The sequence below is a fragment of the Carettochelys insculpta genome, chromosome 6, assembly GCF_033958435.1.
Source record: "Carettochelys insculpta isolate YL-2023 chromosome 6, ASM3395843v1, whole genome shotgun sequence".
In the NCBI taxonomy this organism is placed as follows: domain Eukaryota; kingdom Metazoa; phylum Chordata; order Testudines; family Carettochelyidae; genus Carettochelys; species Carettochelys insculpta.
This window is the reverse complement of record NC_134142.1, coordinates 58,013,952-58,026,800: the sequence shown is the minus strand read 5'-3', so window position 1 is coordinate 58,026,800 and position 12,849 is coordinate 58,013,952. Positions and strand designations below refer to the sequence as shown.

General features: G+C 40.6%; 1 protein-coding gene across 1 annotated transcript in view; it reads right to left on the bottom strand.

The window, feature by feature from the left end:
- Positions 1-12,849, bottom strand: part of RYR3 (ryanodine receptor 3) — a 572,218-nt gene that overhangs the window by 306,349 nt on the left and 253,020 nt on the right. The window contains exons 25-29 of the mRNA XM_074996957.1: positions 12,466-12,625; positions 10,959-11,106; positions 7,618-7,823; positions 6,408-6,582; positions 176-384 (exon numbers count right to left, since the gene is read on the bottom strand). Coding sequence (XP_074853058.1) covers positions 176-384; positions 6,408-6,582; positions 7,618-7,823; positions 10,959-11,106; positions 12,466-12,625 — 898 coding nt within the window. The remainder of the gene's footprint in view (positions 1-175; positions 385-6,407; positions 6,583-7,617; positions 7,824-10,958; positions 11,107-12,465; positions 12,626-12,849) is intronic.

The window sequence follows — 12,849 nt, the reverse complement described above, 5'->3', positions numbered from 1 at the left end:
TTTAAATTAAGATTTGGGGACTTCAGTAACTCAGCTAAGAGAGTATGGACTTACAGAAGTGGGGGTGGGTGAGTCTCTGAGGACTGTGAGAGGTCAGACTACACTGCAATGGTCCCTACTGGCCTTAAAGTCTGTAAGTAATAACAGCTTTATTTTTCTGAACATGCAATGTTACCTCTATATGAGGATGAGTTTTTGGCACGTTGACAAAAGTTGGTAAGCGTTTGCTAAACCACATAGCAACATCTCTGTTCATGTTGACAGCAAAAGGTTCAAAACCTTCTTGAAGGCCACACATTGTGTAATACTTGAAAGTGCTGGCATCCCTTCCAAGGTTCATACGGCCAATCTGAGACAGACCCAGTGAGCAAATTGGGACAAAACCTAAATAAATGATAATATAGAGAACAAAGTACAATGTATAAAGCACATGCATTTATTTTGGATTCTATCTCATGTAAATATAATGCCAGAATGAAGAAAATCAACATTCAGATATATAAACATGTGAAATTAATCCTCACTATGAGGGCCCACTCCAGGCTACGCTGCTTCACCTGTACTCCCGTTTAAGGACTTAGGTGGGGCAGAGAGGGCTTTGTTGAGACCTCTGCACCCAGGTGAGTTTCATCCTTACTGCCACATTTATATACACGAGCACAGTCGTATTTGAAATATAAATGTGAATATGGGAAAATGAAGCAGTGGTTTGGCAAATGTCCTCAGTGCAAAGACAGCCCCTAGTGCCAAATCTGAGAATCTGGGTCATTTCACTCAGGCTCATAGGACTTGGGCTGTGGGGCTAAAACGAGTACTATATAATTTCTTGCTCAAGCTAGAGAATGGATTGTGAAACCCAGGATGGAGGATGGATCTTGAAGCCCAGGTTCCAGTCTGAGTGGAAATATCTACACCGCTATTTTTACCTCCCAAGTGCAAACCCTGCTAACCCAAGTCAGTTGAACCGGGGTCTGAGACTCAGTGCCACAGGATTTTTTTTGATGAACAAACATACCTTTGGGGAGCTAAGCATCTGGTTTGACAAAAACATGTTTGTTTGAACCTATCAATTAAATACAGGAAAGATCAACTCAGTTCTATCTTCCTGAGGCAAATAAAACAAAGTTCATACACTTATGAATGGAAATACTTAAGCGGCAATTTTAGTACCCAAAACCATGTCTGCTGAGTGTAGACATTAAATATCCCACATAAATGTCTGTAAGAAATTGAGGTCACACTGAGGGTCCTTGGCCAAATTTTCTTTTTAGCTCTCTGTGGAGTAGCTGTTTACCAAATTCGCATACCCATCCCATTGTGAATGCTATTGTCTTGTAAAATCCTCCAAGTACCACGCCTTCAGGAAGAAAAAGTTGTAAAAATAAAATTATCACTCACAACCCCAAAATTATTTTTAGAAAAAAAATAGCATCCATATCTACAAGAACAACAATACAAATTAAATTCAAATACATATAAAATATGGAAGGAAATACAATTATCTACACAGCCAAAAAAAAAAAAAAAAAAGGCAACACAAATGACTGGGCCACAATTTTTTTTTTCCCAAAATAATCAATGGACTTGATTTTTTTCTTAAGAACTTGCTTGTTAAAGACTTTTCACCCTTTACCCTTAAGGTCCCAACTTGCCTCTGGTGTACTCTGAAGCTAAAGACGAGTGGGAACCCAGGCAGAAAATTAACTCCATATATATTAGCAGAGCTTTGATGCCCTTCATGGTTCCAGGTCCTGCAGAACTTTCTTGTGGCCCTTAAAAACTCTAGGGGAGCATGTAAAATTTGTAAGACTCGTATTTCCTCAAACTAGCAACCCTTCTGCTAAGTTATCAAGCCCTCAAGACTCAAGAGCTCATGGATCAGGGGAACATATAAAGATGAGAAGGTCTGTGTGTTCCTACAAAGCTACTAATGCACACAGAAATATGATGATGCTGAGTATGCAGGTCTTAAAAAGATCTCCATGATACACAGAGTCTCTTTCATACAATGCTCAAATTGGTGCCAAGTCAATAGTCATCTTTTAAAATTGGTGTATTGCAGCTAATGCAGAACAACAAATATGAGTAGTGAATGAAATATGATCCCAAATGTAAAAATATTGTTCTTTGACCACGTGCATGTAATCCGCATTGATATGAATGGATTGTACACGCTCATATGAAAGCAAAAACCCCTAATTATATAAACATCCGATGCACTCACACTTTGAGATCCTTTGGGATGTAAGATATTAATACTAACTGTCATAATTCATTATTACTGTTTAAGTATGGTTCTGTAAATGAGCTCACCATATTGGTGCTTGTGGAAAACTAATCACATGATCTGCCTCTCTGTGACCAACTGCCTAATACGCATTGGTGGTTCAAAGAAGAACTAACAATACTGGCAGTCTATCCCACTCGACAGCCATCTCACAACACACTTTATCAGGTTGACAAGAATGTTAGACAAGAACAGACTGGCCACCTGGGAAACTGGCAAAAGGGAACCAAACCTAGTTATGTTTGTAGCAGTCAGTGATAACATAAGAGGAAGCTAAAAGGTCCCTAAGGGAATTCCACCAACAGACTAGAAAATAGAAGGAGGTTTGAAGAGAAGGCACTTATACTCTCTGTCTCTCTCTCTCTCTGCAGATGTCATGACTACTCTGAGACCAGACTAGTCCAGATTTTAAAATAAATAAATGAAAGTGATTAAAGCCTGTAAATGTCACAGAATTAACTGCTGTATCTTTCAGCACACTAAGGCTTAACACTCCAGCAATCCACAAAAATTAGAGATAAATTTGGTAAGTAAATGCGAACATCAAGTTTGACAAATCTGCCAGAGGTAGCAAAGAACTCATCCTGCTGCTAATGCATGAAGATGATTATTGACAAGGGTTATCATAAGTAAAGCATGGAAAACTATTTTGAAATCCTTAAACTGTCCACCCATTCTCCTATGTTCTCACCAACTGGGGATACTTATTGGACTAGTAGGGGAAAGAGAGCCTAGAAAAAAAAGACAGAGAAGCAAAGTGCACATCCCAGAATGCAGAGCTGGGTGCCTTCACTTCCCTCTGCCCAGCCGCAGAAGGAAGTAAGCTCTGTGCTTCCACCATCCATTAATGAAAACATGTTCCTAGGCTTTTGGGAGCCTTCTGCTTCTTTACACAGGAACATTTACTGTAATTGGCTGGAGATTTTTGAGATAACAGAACGCACATCTCAGATACCAGGACTGACATTTGACTTTGGGACATTAGGACTGGATCAGGCAGAAGGCATGTATAAGCAGTAAGGGTGGGAGTCCAGACTAACTGCTGATAACTCAAGTAGGTGATGTTCAGCAGGGAGAAAGATAAAGGGATCAGCTCCTAGAGGTAAAAGAGACAGTGACAGAGCCTGTCCCTTCTGGTGAAGGGGAGACCTGAAGTCTTTCTAGGCTAGTGTCACTTTTCAGTAACCTCTATCCCCCTTTATGGGAGGCAGAAGCAGAAGATTCAAAAAATGAGTGAAATCATAGGGGTAAGGCTGCTTAGCATTTTCTTCATTACTGGCTACAGAACCACCCCGAGCTTTCTTTGTGCAGGGAAGGGAGGGTAGGGAGAGGGTTGGGTAAAATCTGAAACTGAAGTTCCCACCCTTCCAAAAACTTACTGTTGGGAGGCCAGGATATGGAAGTGGATTGGAAAGCAAGCCTGCCTCACACTCACTCTGCAGTGCTGGCTCGGTTCCTAGTCCACAGAGCTGGGCCTGGCTCCCTGCTCTGGGTGTTGCAATCTGGTACACAGAATTGCAAACGATTAAATTTAACCAGGCCAAATTTCTGAGAGCGGCATTGTAATCTAGCATATGGAGTCGTACCACCACTCAGGACTTCCCCAACAGTTCTGCCGCCAGGATGGATGGACTCCCAGACCCAATTTCAGTGAGTGAACAGTGACCTTGCCTAACAGATTCCAAAAGCACTTGGTTTGGGATTCTTTACAAACAGAAATGCCAACCAACAGCCGATTTTGCCCCAGCCTCAGCAGCTGTCATGGGTACATGATGGAAACTCTGTAATTTCTTACTGGATCCAGGGAAATGCCTGCATTACGTAAGATGAACAAGATAATATCTTTTATTGTCTCAGCTTCTAAATAAACCAAGAAATACATACATATAAGATATTACCTCAGCCATCTCATCTCTCTGGTACCTTGAAACCAACATGGTTACAACTACTGTGATTTATCTATCACTTTGTCTTCATTCCACTGCGCATCCAATTAGCATTGGCTTAATGTGCATTCAAAATCAAAGCAATTTCTGGTAGTGATCATGGACCACACAAACCAAGGCCAGCAATAAGATAACAGAAGAACATAGAGGAATTTTTATGACAGAATATACCAGGAGTATACCAACACACTATTGCACTCATGTTGTACAAAGTATGTCTTGTGCAATATCATTTAAAACTTAATTTGCTCCTCAATATTATCATGGTAAATTGCATATAGTAGTTTTATACATGAAGTTAAACATTAAGTTAAGGCTGTGACTAAAAGCATGTTTTCCAGATAACCTGTGCTGTGGCCAAACCAGTTTCGCAGAGACAAAGAGAAAGATGACATCTCAGCCAGGTGGAAACAGCTGATTGACCATTACCTGCTAAATGGCCATTCCTTGCAGGAAATGGGACATTTAGCCACACCCTCCCCACACCCACAAAATTATCCAGCAGGGAATATCCTTTACATAGACCATCTCCTCAGTCTCAGCTAGAAATGTTTTTCAAAAGGGGACTGAAAGTGTAAAATGGAGGGACAAACATTCCAAGACACGCTTTTATTTCTCCCTGCCCATCACATTCTCTGCACCTGAAAATACAAAGAAAGCAGCCATTGAACTCTTGAGGGGGAATCCTGAATTGAGAGCTTGGTCAGCAATATGCTGTAGCATGTAGCAAGAAAACTTTGCTCTGAATCTACTATAGTTTGTTCAGTTGGGCACTGGTAGGTGTCATATTTCTTATAATCATGCTTGACTTTTACGCTTCATTACTTGCACTCATTTAAAATCTCTCTCTTTGTAGACAATAAAGTGCAGCCCCTGGCCCCAGGGAAGGAGTGAAACAGTTATTCATTGGTATGGATTGTATGAGAGACAGTATGTCATGATTTTAATTAGCTTCATATTATCTATATTAACTCTCAGAAGCAGGAATCAAAAATTTGTTTCCTTACTGATATTTTACTATCCTGCATCATGCACATGCAGTTTAATAACAGGCACAAACTTTTAATACTGTAGTTTTTGAGTCCTCCCCCGTCATACATATATACGTAACTCCAGAGGCACGGAGACCACAGACATGGGAGAGTGAAGTCTCTGCTCTATAGCCTTGGCCAGGGCTCTGCAACCAAAATCGCGAGAAGAGCCATTTTTTCAAATTCAGGTACAAAAATCAATCCTTCAAGTGCTGCAATGCACGTGAATACGAGACATTTCTTAATAAATAATGTCAAACCGTGCTTTTTATCTCCCCTATTTTAATAAATTCCATTTAAGCAGCAGCCACCTCCAGAGCCACACATGGAGCCAACAGTGGCAGTGCTTAGAGCTGCAAGTGGCTACTTAAAGAGCCACATGCATCTCCAGAGCTGCAGGTTGCCAACCCCTGGTTTTGGCTGAGAGCTAGCTGGCTTTTTGCTCCTGTGGTAGAACACATGTTGTTAGCCCGTAAGGTTGCAGGTTCTTTCCCTCCTGCCAATGACCCAGGTCTGTCAGCCTAACAAGTAAGGGCTTGTCTTGTATGAACTGCTGGAAGGTCTCAAAAGCTTGGGATGCACTTTCCCAGGGGACAGAAAGATGTAACCCAGAGGCACTGAGACCACTGACAAGGGGAAAGTGAAGTCTGGTTAAAGGGATAGTTCAGTACAGTTGTTTGAAACCCATTTTTTCTATTTCCAGACTAGGGCTTGCAGAGCCTTTCACCACACTACCACTAACAAATTAATTATCTTTTAATTAAATTTCAGGCTTACCTTTACACTGCAACATAGCAAGCCAGATAGCTGATAACTTCCCTTGATCATTAGGAAACAACAAAAGAAGTAGGCTTGGCCCATTTATGTACCAGGAGTCAGCACAATCATTTGTCCAACAAAAGGCTATAGGGGGGCAACAGCAATGGACTCAACAGGGAGTAAGATTTGTCATTGTCTCTCACTCAGTTGAAAGCTCTGAGATGCTCTGTTAGCATGAGAAATCCACAACCATGAAATAGGAAGACACAGATTCATCTGCAATGGTACAGTTTCAGACTTCTTTATGTAGTACAACATAATTTTCTGTGATTTTTTTCCTGTACACTTGTAGTGTATCTTTAAAAATAAAAGGTTTCAACTTACCCTTATCTATTTCAAAGTCAGCAAAGGCAAGTTCTGAACCTTTATTGGTTATAAGCAACTCCCCATTTAGAGTAAAGATCATGGATTTGTCTTCTAAGTTTATCATACAACCAACCACATCTCCTGGTTGCCAGTTTCGTCCAAAGAATCCATTGCCCTGATGCCAACGCTGACCCTAAAAAAGAAGAGGGGCTCAAAAATGAAAGTACATCACACCTGATGTGCTGCAAGAGAGATTCAAAGCAGGGGAAGGGGGAGAAAGAGGAAACCAAGAATCACTGCCTATGAGCAAGTTTATATTGTATATAAACTTAAACCGCAGCAAGGGAGGTTTAGGTTGGACATTAGGAAAAAGTTCCTAATTGTCAGGGTGGTCAAACACTGGAATAAATTGCCTAGGGAGGTTGTGGAATCTCCATCTCTGGAGATATTTAAGAACAGGTTAGATAAATGTCTATCAGGGATGGTCTAGACAGTACTTGGTCCTGCCATTACAGCAGGGGGCTGGACTCAATGACCTCTCAAGGTCCCTTCCAGTCCTAGCATTCTATGATAATAGGTTCTAGACCTAAAATTCTAAATAAGGAAATAAATCTTAATATAAGAATAATTTGTAACAAATCTAAGATATAGCTGTAATGAAATAATTTAATCAGCAATGGGACTTTCCTCTTAGATTTTTTTTTAATCTATTGCTTTTCATGCAGAGGTTACAAAGAGATTCATGAACAGGGAAGAATTAATCCCCACAAACTCTTCTGAGCTAGTGTGAGCTAGTATCTTTCCTATTTCTTACATGGGGACACTGAGGAACACAGGCATTAAATGATCTGCATAAAGGTACACGGCAGATCAGAAATGGGATGAGAGTCTTGATCAAAGGACTCCAAACCCTATGTACAATATCATTGTCATTCACCTTCTGTAAGGAATCAGGTTCAAGAAAAATGGAAATTGAATTCAAACAGAGTCTTTCTGTGAAATACATGGAATCCAATAAAATAAACGTAACAAAAATCTATCTCTGTAGAATTAGAACATATGGATGGTGTAGAGTATGAACACATTTGTAGCTCAGGGAGAAAAACATTCATATGAATCTCAGAATTTACAACAGTTATCCTCAAGACATACACATTATAAAGTCACTGTGTAGCCTTTTGTAACTAACAAATTCATTAAATTAAGTTTTGTGAATAAATATACTAACTCTGCTGCCTTCAAACACAAACGCTTGGTCATCAGCTCCCAAACCTATGTCCGGACGGCAGCCTGGCCTTGCCCAGCCAACACGCATATCTCCCCCTGTCACAGCTTCAAATTCAAAATACCACTTTCCAGACGTCACTGCATATGACTGTTCTACTCTGAAGAACCGTATCTTGTCGATACTGACTTTTTCCACAGTTTGATCAGCTATGAAAAAGAAAAGAAAAAAAAACACACTAGAATGAAATGCAACTGAAAATACCAATGTTTAACTTTCCTTCTGATTCAGTTCTGAAACAAATAATTATTTAAGTATTTGTTATGGACATAGTTGAGAATGGTGCTACATTTCTTCTTCACATTTATAATTTGAATCTGGAGCAGTCTCTTCCTCTGTTCTTTCTTAAATGGCAGAACATTTGTGTTTGCATGATTATTGTAGCTGTGTTGGTCTCAGTATATTAGTGAGACAGTGGGTAAGGTAATAAAGGTTTAGTCTCTCTAACATGGAACTCTCTTGTCTGGCCAACTTCATGATCGGTCATGATTTTAGTTAACTGGACAACCACTTACCACATTTCCCATTGTCCCATACAATTTGTTTACAGCCACCAGTCCTGGCTCTGTGTTCTGTGCTATTATTTAGCCGTAATTTACCCCAAATGTCTTTTAAGAGCCCAGTAAGCAATGGAAGTGTTAGTAATGGGCTAGAAAATATTGACCTCCTGTATTCCAATGCTGGATGAGAAAAGGTTCAACCTGGATCCTGTATTGGACCAACTTCTGTTGGTGAAAGAGACAAGCTTTCACAATTACACAGAGCTCTTCTTCAGGACTGGATGTTTGTATTTTATGTTAAAAGTTATTCCTGTAGATTTACTTACATATACATTTTTTAACACAAAGAAGCACATACACAAGATTTATAAATCTGAATCATGATCAATTCAAACGATCCACAATTTAGTATAGTATAAAAGCTGCTTAGCATTAGAAATTCTAGTCCTAAATTTGAATGAGTCTATAAGGAACTTTGGTGAGTAATGTAAGTCTATTTCCCAAGGAGTAGCCTCAAGCAGAAAGTTGCACAAGAGTAAAGACTTCCTACACTTGTCCAAAACTGCTGCTGTAAATGGCATGTAGTTCAGTGAAGCACATTACTAAATATTAGCAATAGCTCCAGCTACAGGAATAACAGGTCTACTCCTTCTATTGAAGTCCATGAAACTTTTGCAAAAGATTCATTGACTTCAGTGGGAGCAGCATCCCAAAGATATATCTAGGAAACATAAGACTGCAACCCCCCTTAGTTGTATTTTCATGGATTTAAAAGGTGCTTTGTAAATAAAAAAAATTAGATAAAGAAATTATAATTAAGAAATGTTGATTAAAATATATTAATCCTTTCCCCAATTTTCAGGCAAAATCCTGCTTCCACTAAGTGGATGAAAAAGTCCCACTGGACTTTCATAAACACAGGACTGAGCCTTTAAAAAGCAGTCAGCGATGACTTGGAAAGGAAATAAAAATGGGCACGTTCATATAGTATAAAGAGTATCTGAGAGATTTGGGTTTTTCATGTTTTTTTCCTGCTTGCATTTTTACAACACCTGCTCCTTTCCCCCACCCCACCTGCATTAAGACTCAGCCCCAGTCTAGGCTGGAAGACTTGCTGATTCCTGGCAAGACAGGAAATAGTGACATCACAAGAGCAAATAGTGAAAGTGAACACTGGAAGCATAAAGGTGTTCTAGATATGTAGCTTATATTATGAACCTTAAAGGCAGACTTTGGCCAAAACGTTAAACAATCTTACCCCTCAAAAACTCCTAGATATCCTCTAGTGAAAGTAGAGCTCAGACATGACATTCTTTTTCTGAAGTGGCAGCAGCCAGGAACCCCAGGCCCTTTTGAACTGCTGCCAGAGCAACACGTGGCATGCTCTGCGCAGCACTTGGGGCTGGTGCCAGAGCAACTCGTGGCATGCTCTGCGCAGCACTTGGGGCTGGTGCCAGAGCAACTCGTGGCATGCTCTGCGCAGCACTTGGGGCTGGTGGTGGACACTGTGGTCCAGATGCTGCTGAGGACTAGCCACCCATGCCCTGCCTCTTCCATTAGAAGCACTGCCCCTTCGGGAAGCACTGATGTAGCCCCCACTACCAAGCCCATGTGCTTGGCAAGGATGTCGACTCCCCTGGGTGGACCATAGGGTGGAAAAGGGGACATCCACTCCTGATCAACCCGGTAGGATGGGTCACAAGATTGGAAATTTCTAAGGAAGAAACATTCTGGGTAGATGGCAGGGGAGATGTCCCGTCTGTGATATATGAGAGATCCCTGGACAGAGTTCTGAAAATCAGAAGAATCATCCTCACTAAGGCTCTGTGGGGCGGCCAAGAGGGGTGAAGACAGTTGCCTGCCCAACATTGGTTTGTACCTCTCTGATGCTTGAGAAAGTTGGGGTCTCATTGGCTTGACAAATTTGGGCACTGCCAAATATTCAATAGCTATTAACAATGGTGACACCAACTCATCTGAAACAAGAAGGCCTTTTGAGTATTTGATCTGAACAAGTACTGAGTGTACCTATGCTAAGAATAAAGACTCTGAAATCAGCATCAGTATTGAGGTTGTAGACTGTTTCAGTAGAGCTTTTCTGGAAGATGCCACTTGGTAGCAGGGACACAGATGGCTTCAGTGGAACATGTCTAGTGTCTGAGGTCAATCCAAATATATTGATGGTTTATAGTACTTGGCAGTCTGGGATACCAGTTTTGGCACTGACAGAAGTACAAAAGAATCCATCACCAGGAATCTAAAATTGACCTCCCTGATTTTCTTCTAGATCTGTTTTTAAAAAATGTGGAAATCTTACAGGTACATGGGTGTCTCCTAAACAGCAGAGGCACTGAGAACGTCCATTGCTAACTAGGCTGGACTTCTAGTAGGACAGGCAGTACTTGAAGCTCGGGTACCCTGGTATACTATAGAAACAATCCCTTCTGCCCACAAAGAGTCATTCTGGCAGAAGCAAGGGAAGTGGGGAGGAAAAATACCTTAGTTGAATAAACAAATTGTCAATATAATAAAATTAGTGTTAGAGTCACAACTTAAATTGGTTAAAGCTAAATTATAGTCTGAAACCACTAACGCTAGATCCTCAGTCTTGGGCCATAAAACTGTTCTATATAATCTTGGTGTGAATCACAAGAGATATCTGGAGACAATACACAAACTGAACAGACACTGCTACTGTAACTCCCCAGTCAAAGGTGCATGCACCAGCTGAACAGAACCTATAGGGACACTACTTGAAGAAGAATTAGTATTTACTAGACATACCTAGTTCTTGGTCTGGTGGCTCAATATTATATCCATAACCAGCAAAAGTCCGAACAGCTTCACGAAGACTATCTCTATTTGATTTCTTAGTACGTTCATCTAATAAAGCATATGGCACTAGTCGAGGATTTCGTTTGTTCTTAAGATCCTAAAAAGAAGTCACAAGAAAGTATTTAAAGGAAATTGTGTTTTAAATTTCACACAGGTATGTAATGAGATAATCAATGTTAACATGTTCTCTCTCTTTTCTGCATAAAATATAGGCTTGAGGTCTTTCCCCTCTTAGCAAAAAACTCATACAGGTTGAAACTCCTACACCAAGCACTCTCTGGTTCAGCAACATCCCTTGTCCTGGACCAGAGAACTGAGCAGAAACGTGCAGCTCACATCCTCTGGCAGAGCCCTTATCTCCCCAGCAACACTTGTGGGAGGGCAGATGCACAGGGCCGGGACTGGAGCCAAAGACAGCGTTTGCCTGTGAAGCCAGGTCCAGTACTGGCTTTCCCCCACAGCCCCGCAAAGCTGGGGCTGGTGCCAGCTTTCTCCTGCAGCACAATGGGGCCTGAGCCAGCTTTTCCCCACAACCCCAGGGCATTAGGTAAGGAAGCAGCCCAGTGGCAGGAGGAGGGTTTGGCAGATGGCAGGTTGAGGGCCATGGCAAAGAACCTTCCCTTGTTTGGCAAATTCTCTGGTCTGGGGCTGGTCAGGTCTTGACCATACCGGACAAGGGAAGTAAATATAAAAGCTAGTAAATAAAACAAATTAAACACACAAATCAGTAATTGTTACTGCACACAAATCAAGAATGAGGGGAATCTAAGACTATTTTGTGGAGAAATTTCATAATTAATTGAGACACTCCTTCTATAGTGTTACTGGTTTAAAGACAAAAAGACTAAATTTCTCTCCAGTCATGATTCTGTGGACCAACTGCTTGATGAAAGTCCATTAAAGTATTTTAGGTCTTAGATACCTAATACTTTGTTTACATTTTTCTCAGGTTCAGCATCCGACAATGATTCAGAAAAAATATACTTTTACTCCACATGGTCAAGTCCCGAGACTGCAAAGAGCTACAAAAGGATCTGACAGAACTGGCAACAAAATGGTAGACAAAATTCAAAAAGGAAGTATTTCCTCACATAACAAACAGTAAACCAGAGGACCTTGTTGCCAGAGGATGTTGTGAAGGCCAAGACTATACCAGGCTTCAAAAACGAAATAGATAAGTTCATGGAAGATAGGTTAATCAATGGCTATTAGCCAAAATGGGCAGCGAAGGCGTCCCTAGCCACTGTTTGCCATAAGCTGGGAACAGATGATAGGGGATGGATCCCTTGATAATTACCTATTCTGTTCATCCCTTCTATGGTGCCTGGCATTGGGCATTGTCAGGAAGAAGACAGGATACTGGGCTAGGTGAAACTTTGGTCTGTCCAAGTGTAGTTGTTCTTATTCTCAAACTCATCTACATCTTTCAAAATATTTCTAACAAACTAGTTCTTACCTGCTGAATGCCATAGGTCCACCCTTGTTTTATTCTGTCTTTTGCCCAGACATTATGTGCATTCTCTGCAAGTTTATCAACTAAAACTTCTTGAGAAGGTAACAATTTTACTTCAGAAAGATCTAGAGGGGCAGGTTTATATCCATTTGACATCATGTAACTATAACCCAATAAAAAGAAATAATTATGAAATTTATTTTGTCAGAAGTAAAAACAAACTTTAAAAATACTTATTTTTTTCACTAGCAATCAAATTCTCAAATTTTCCATATCACATTTATGTAATTTTCTCTTCTGTCTCCATCCCTCAATCCCCATTTATTTGTGGAATTTATTCATAACAAGACCCAACACACTGAGGGTTTATGAGGCAGACACACTAAT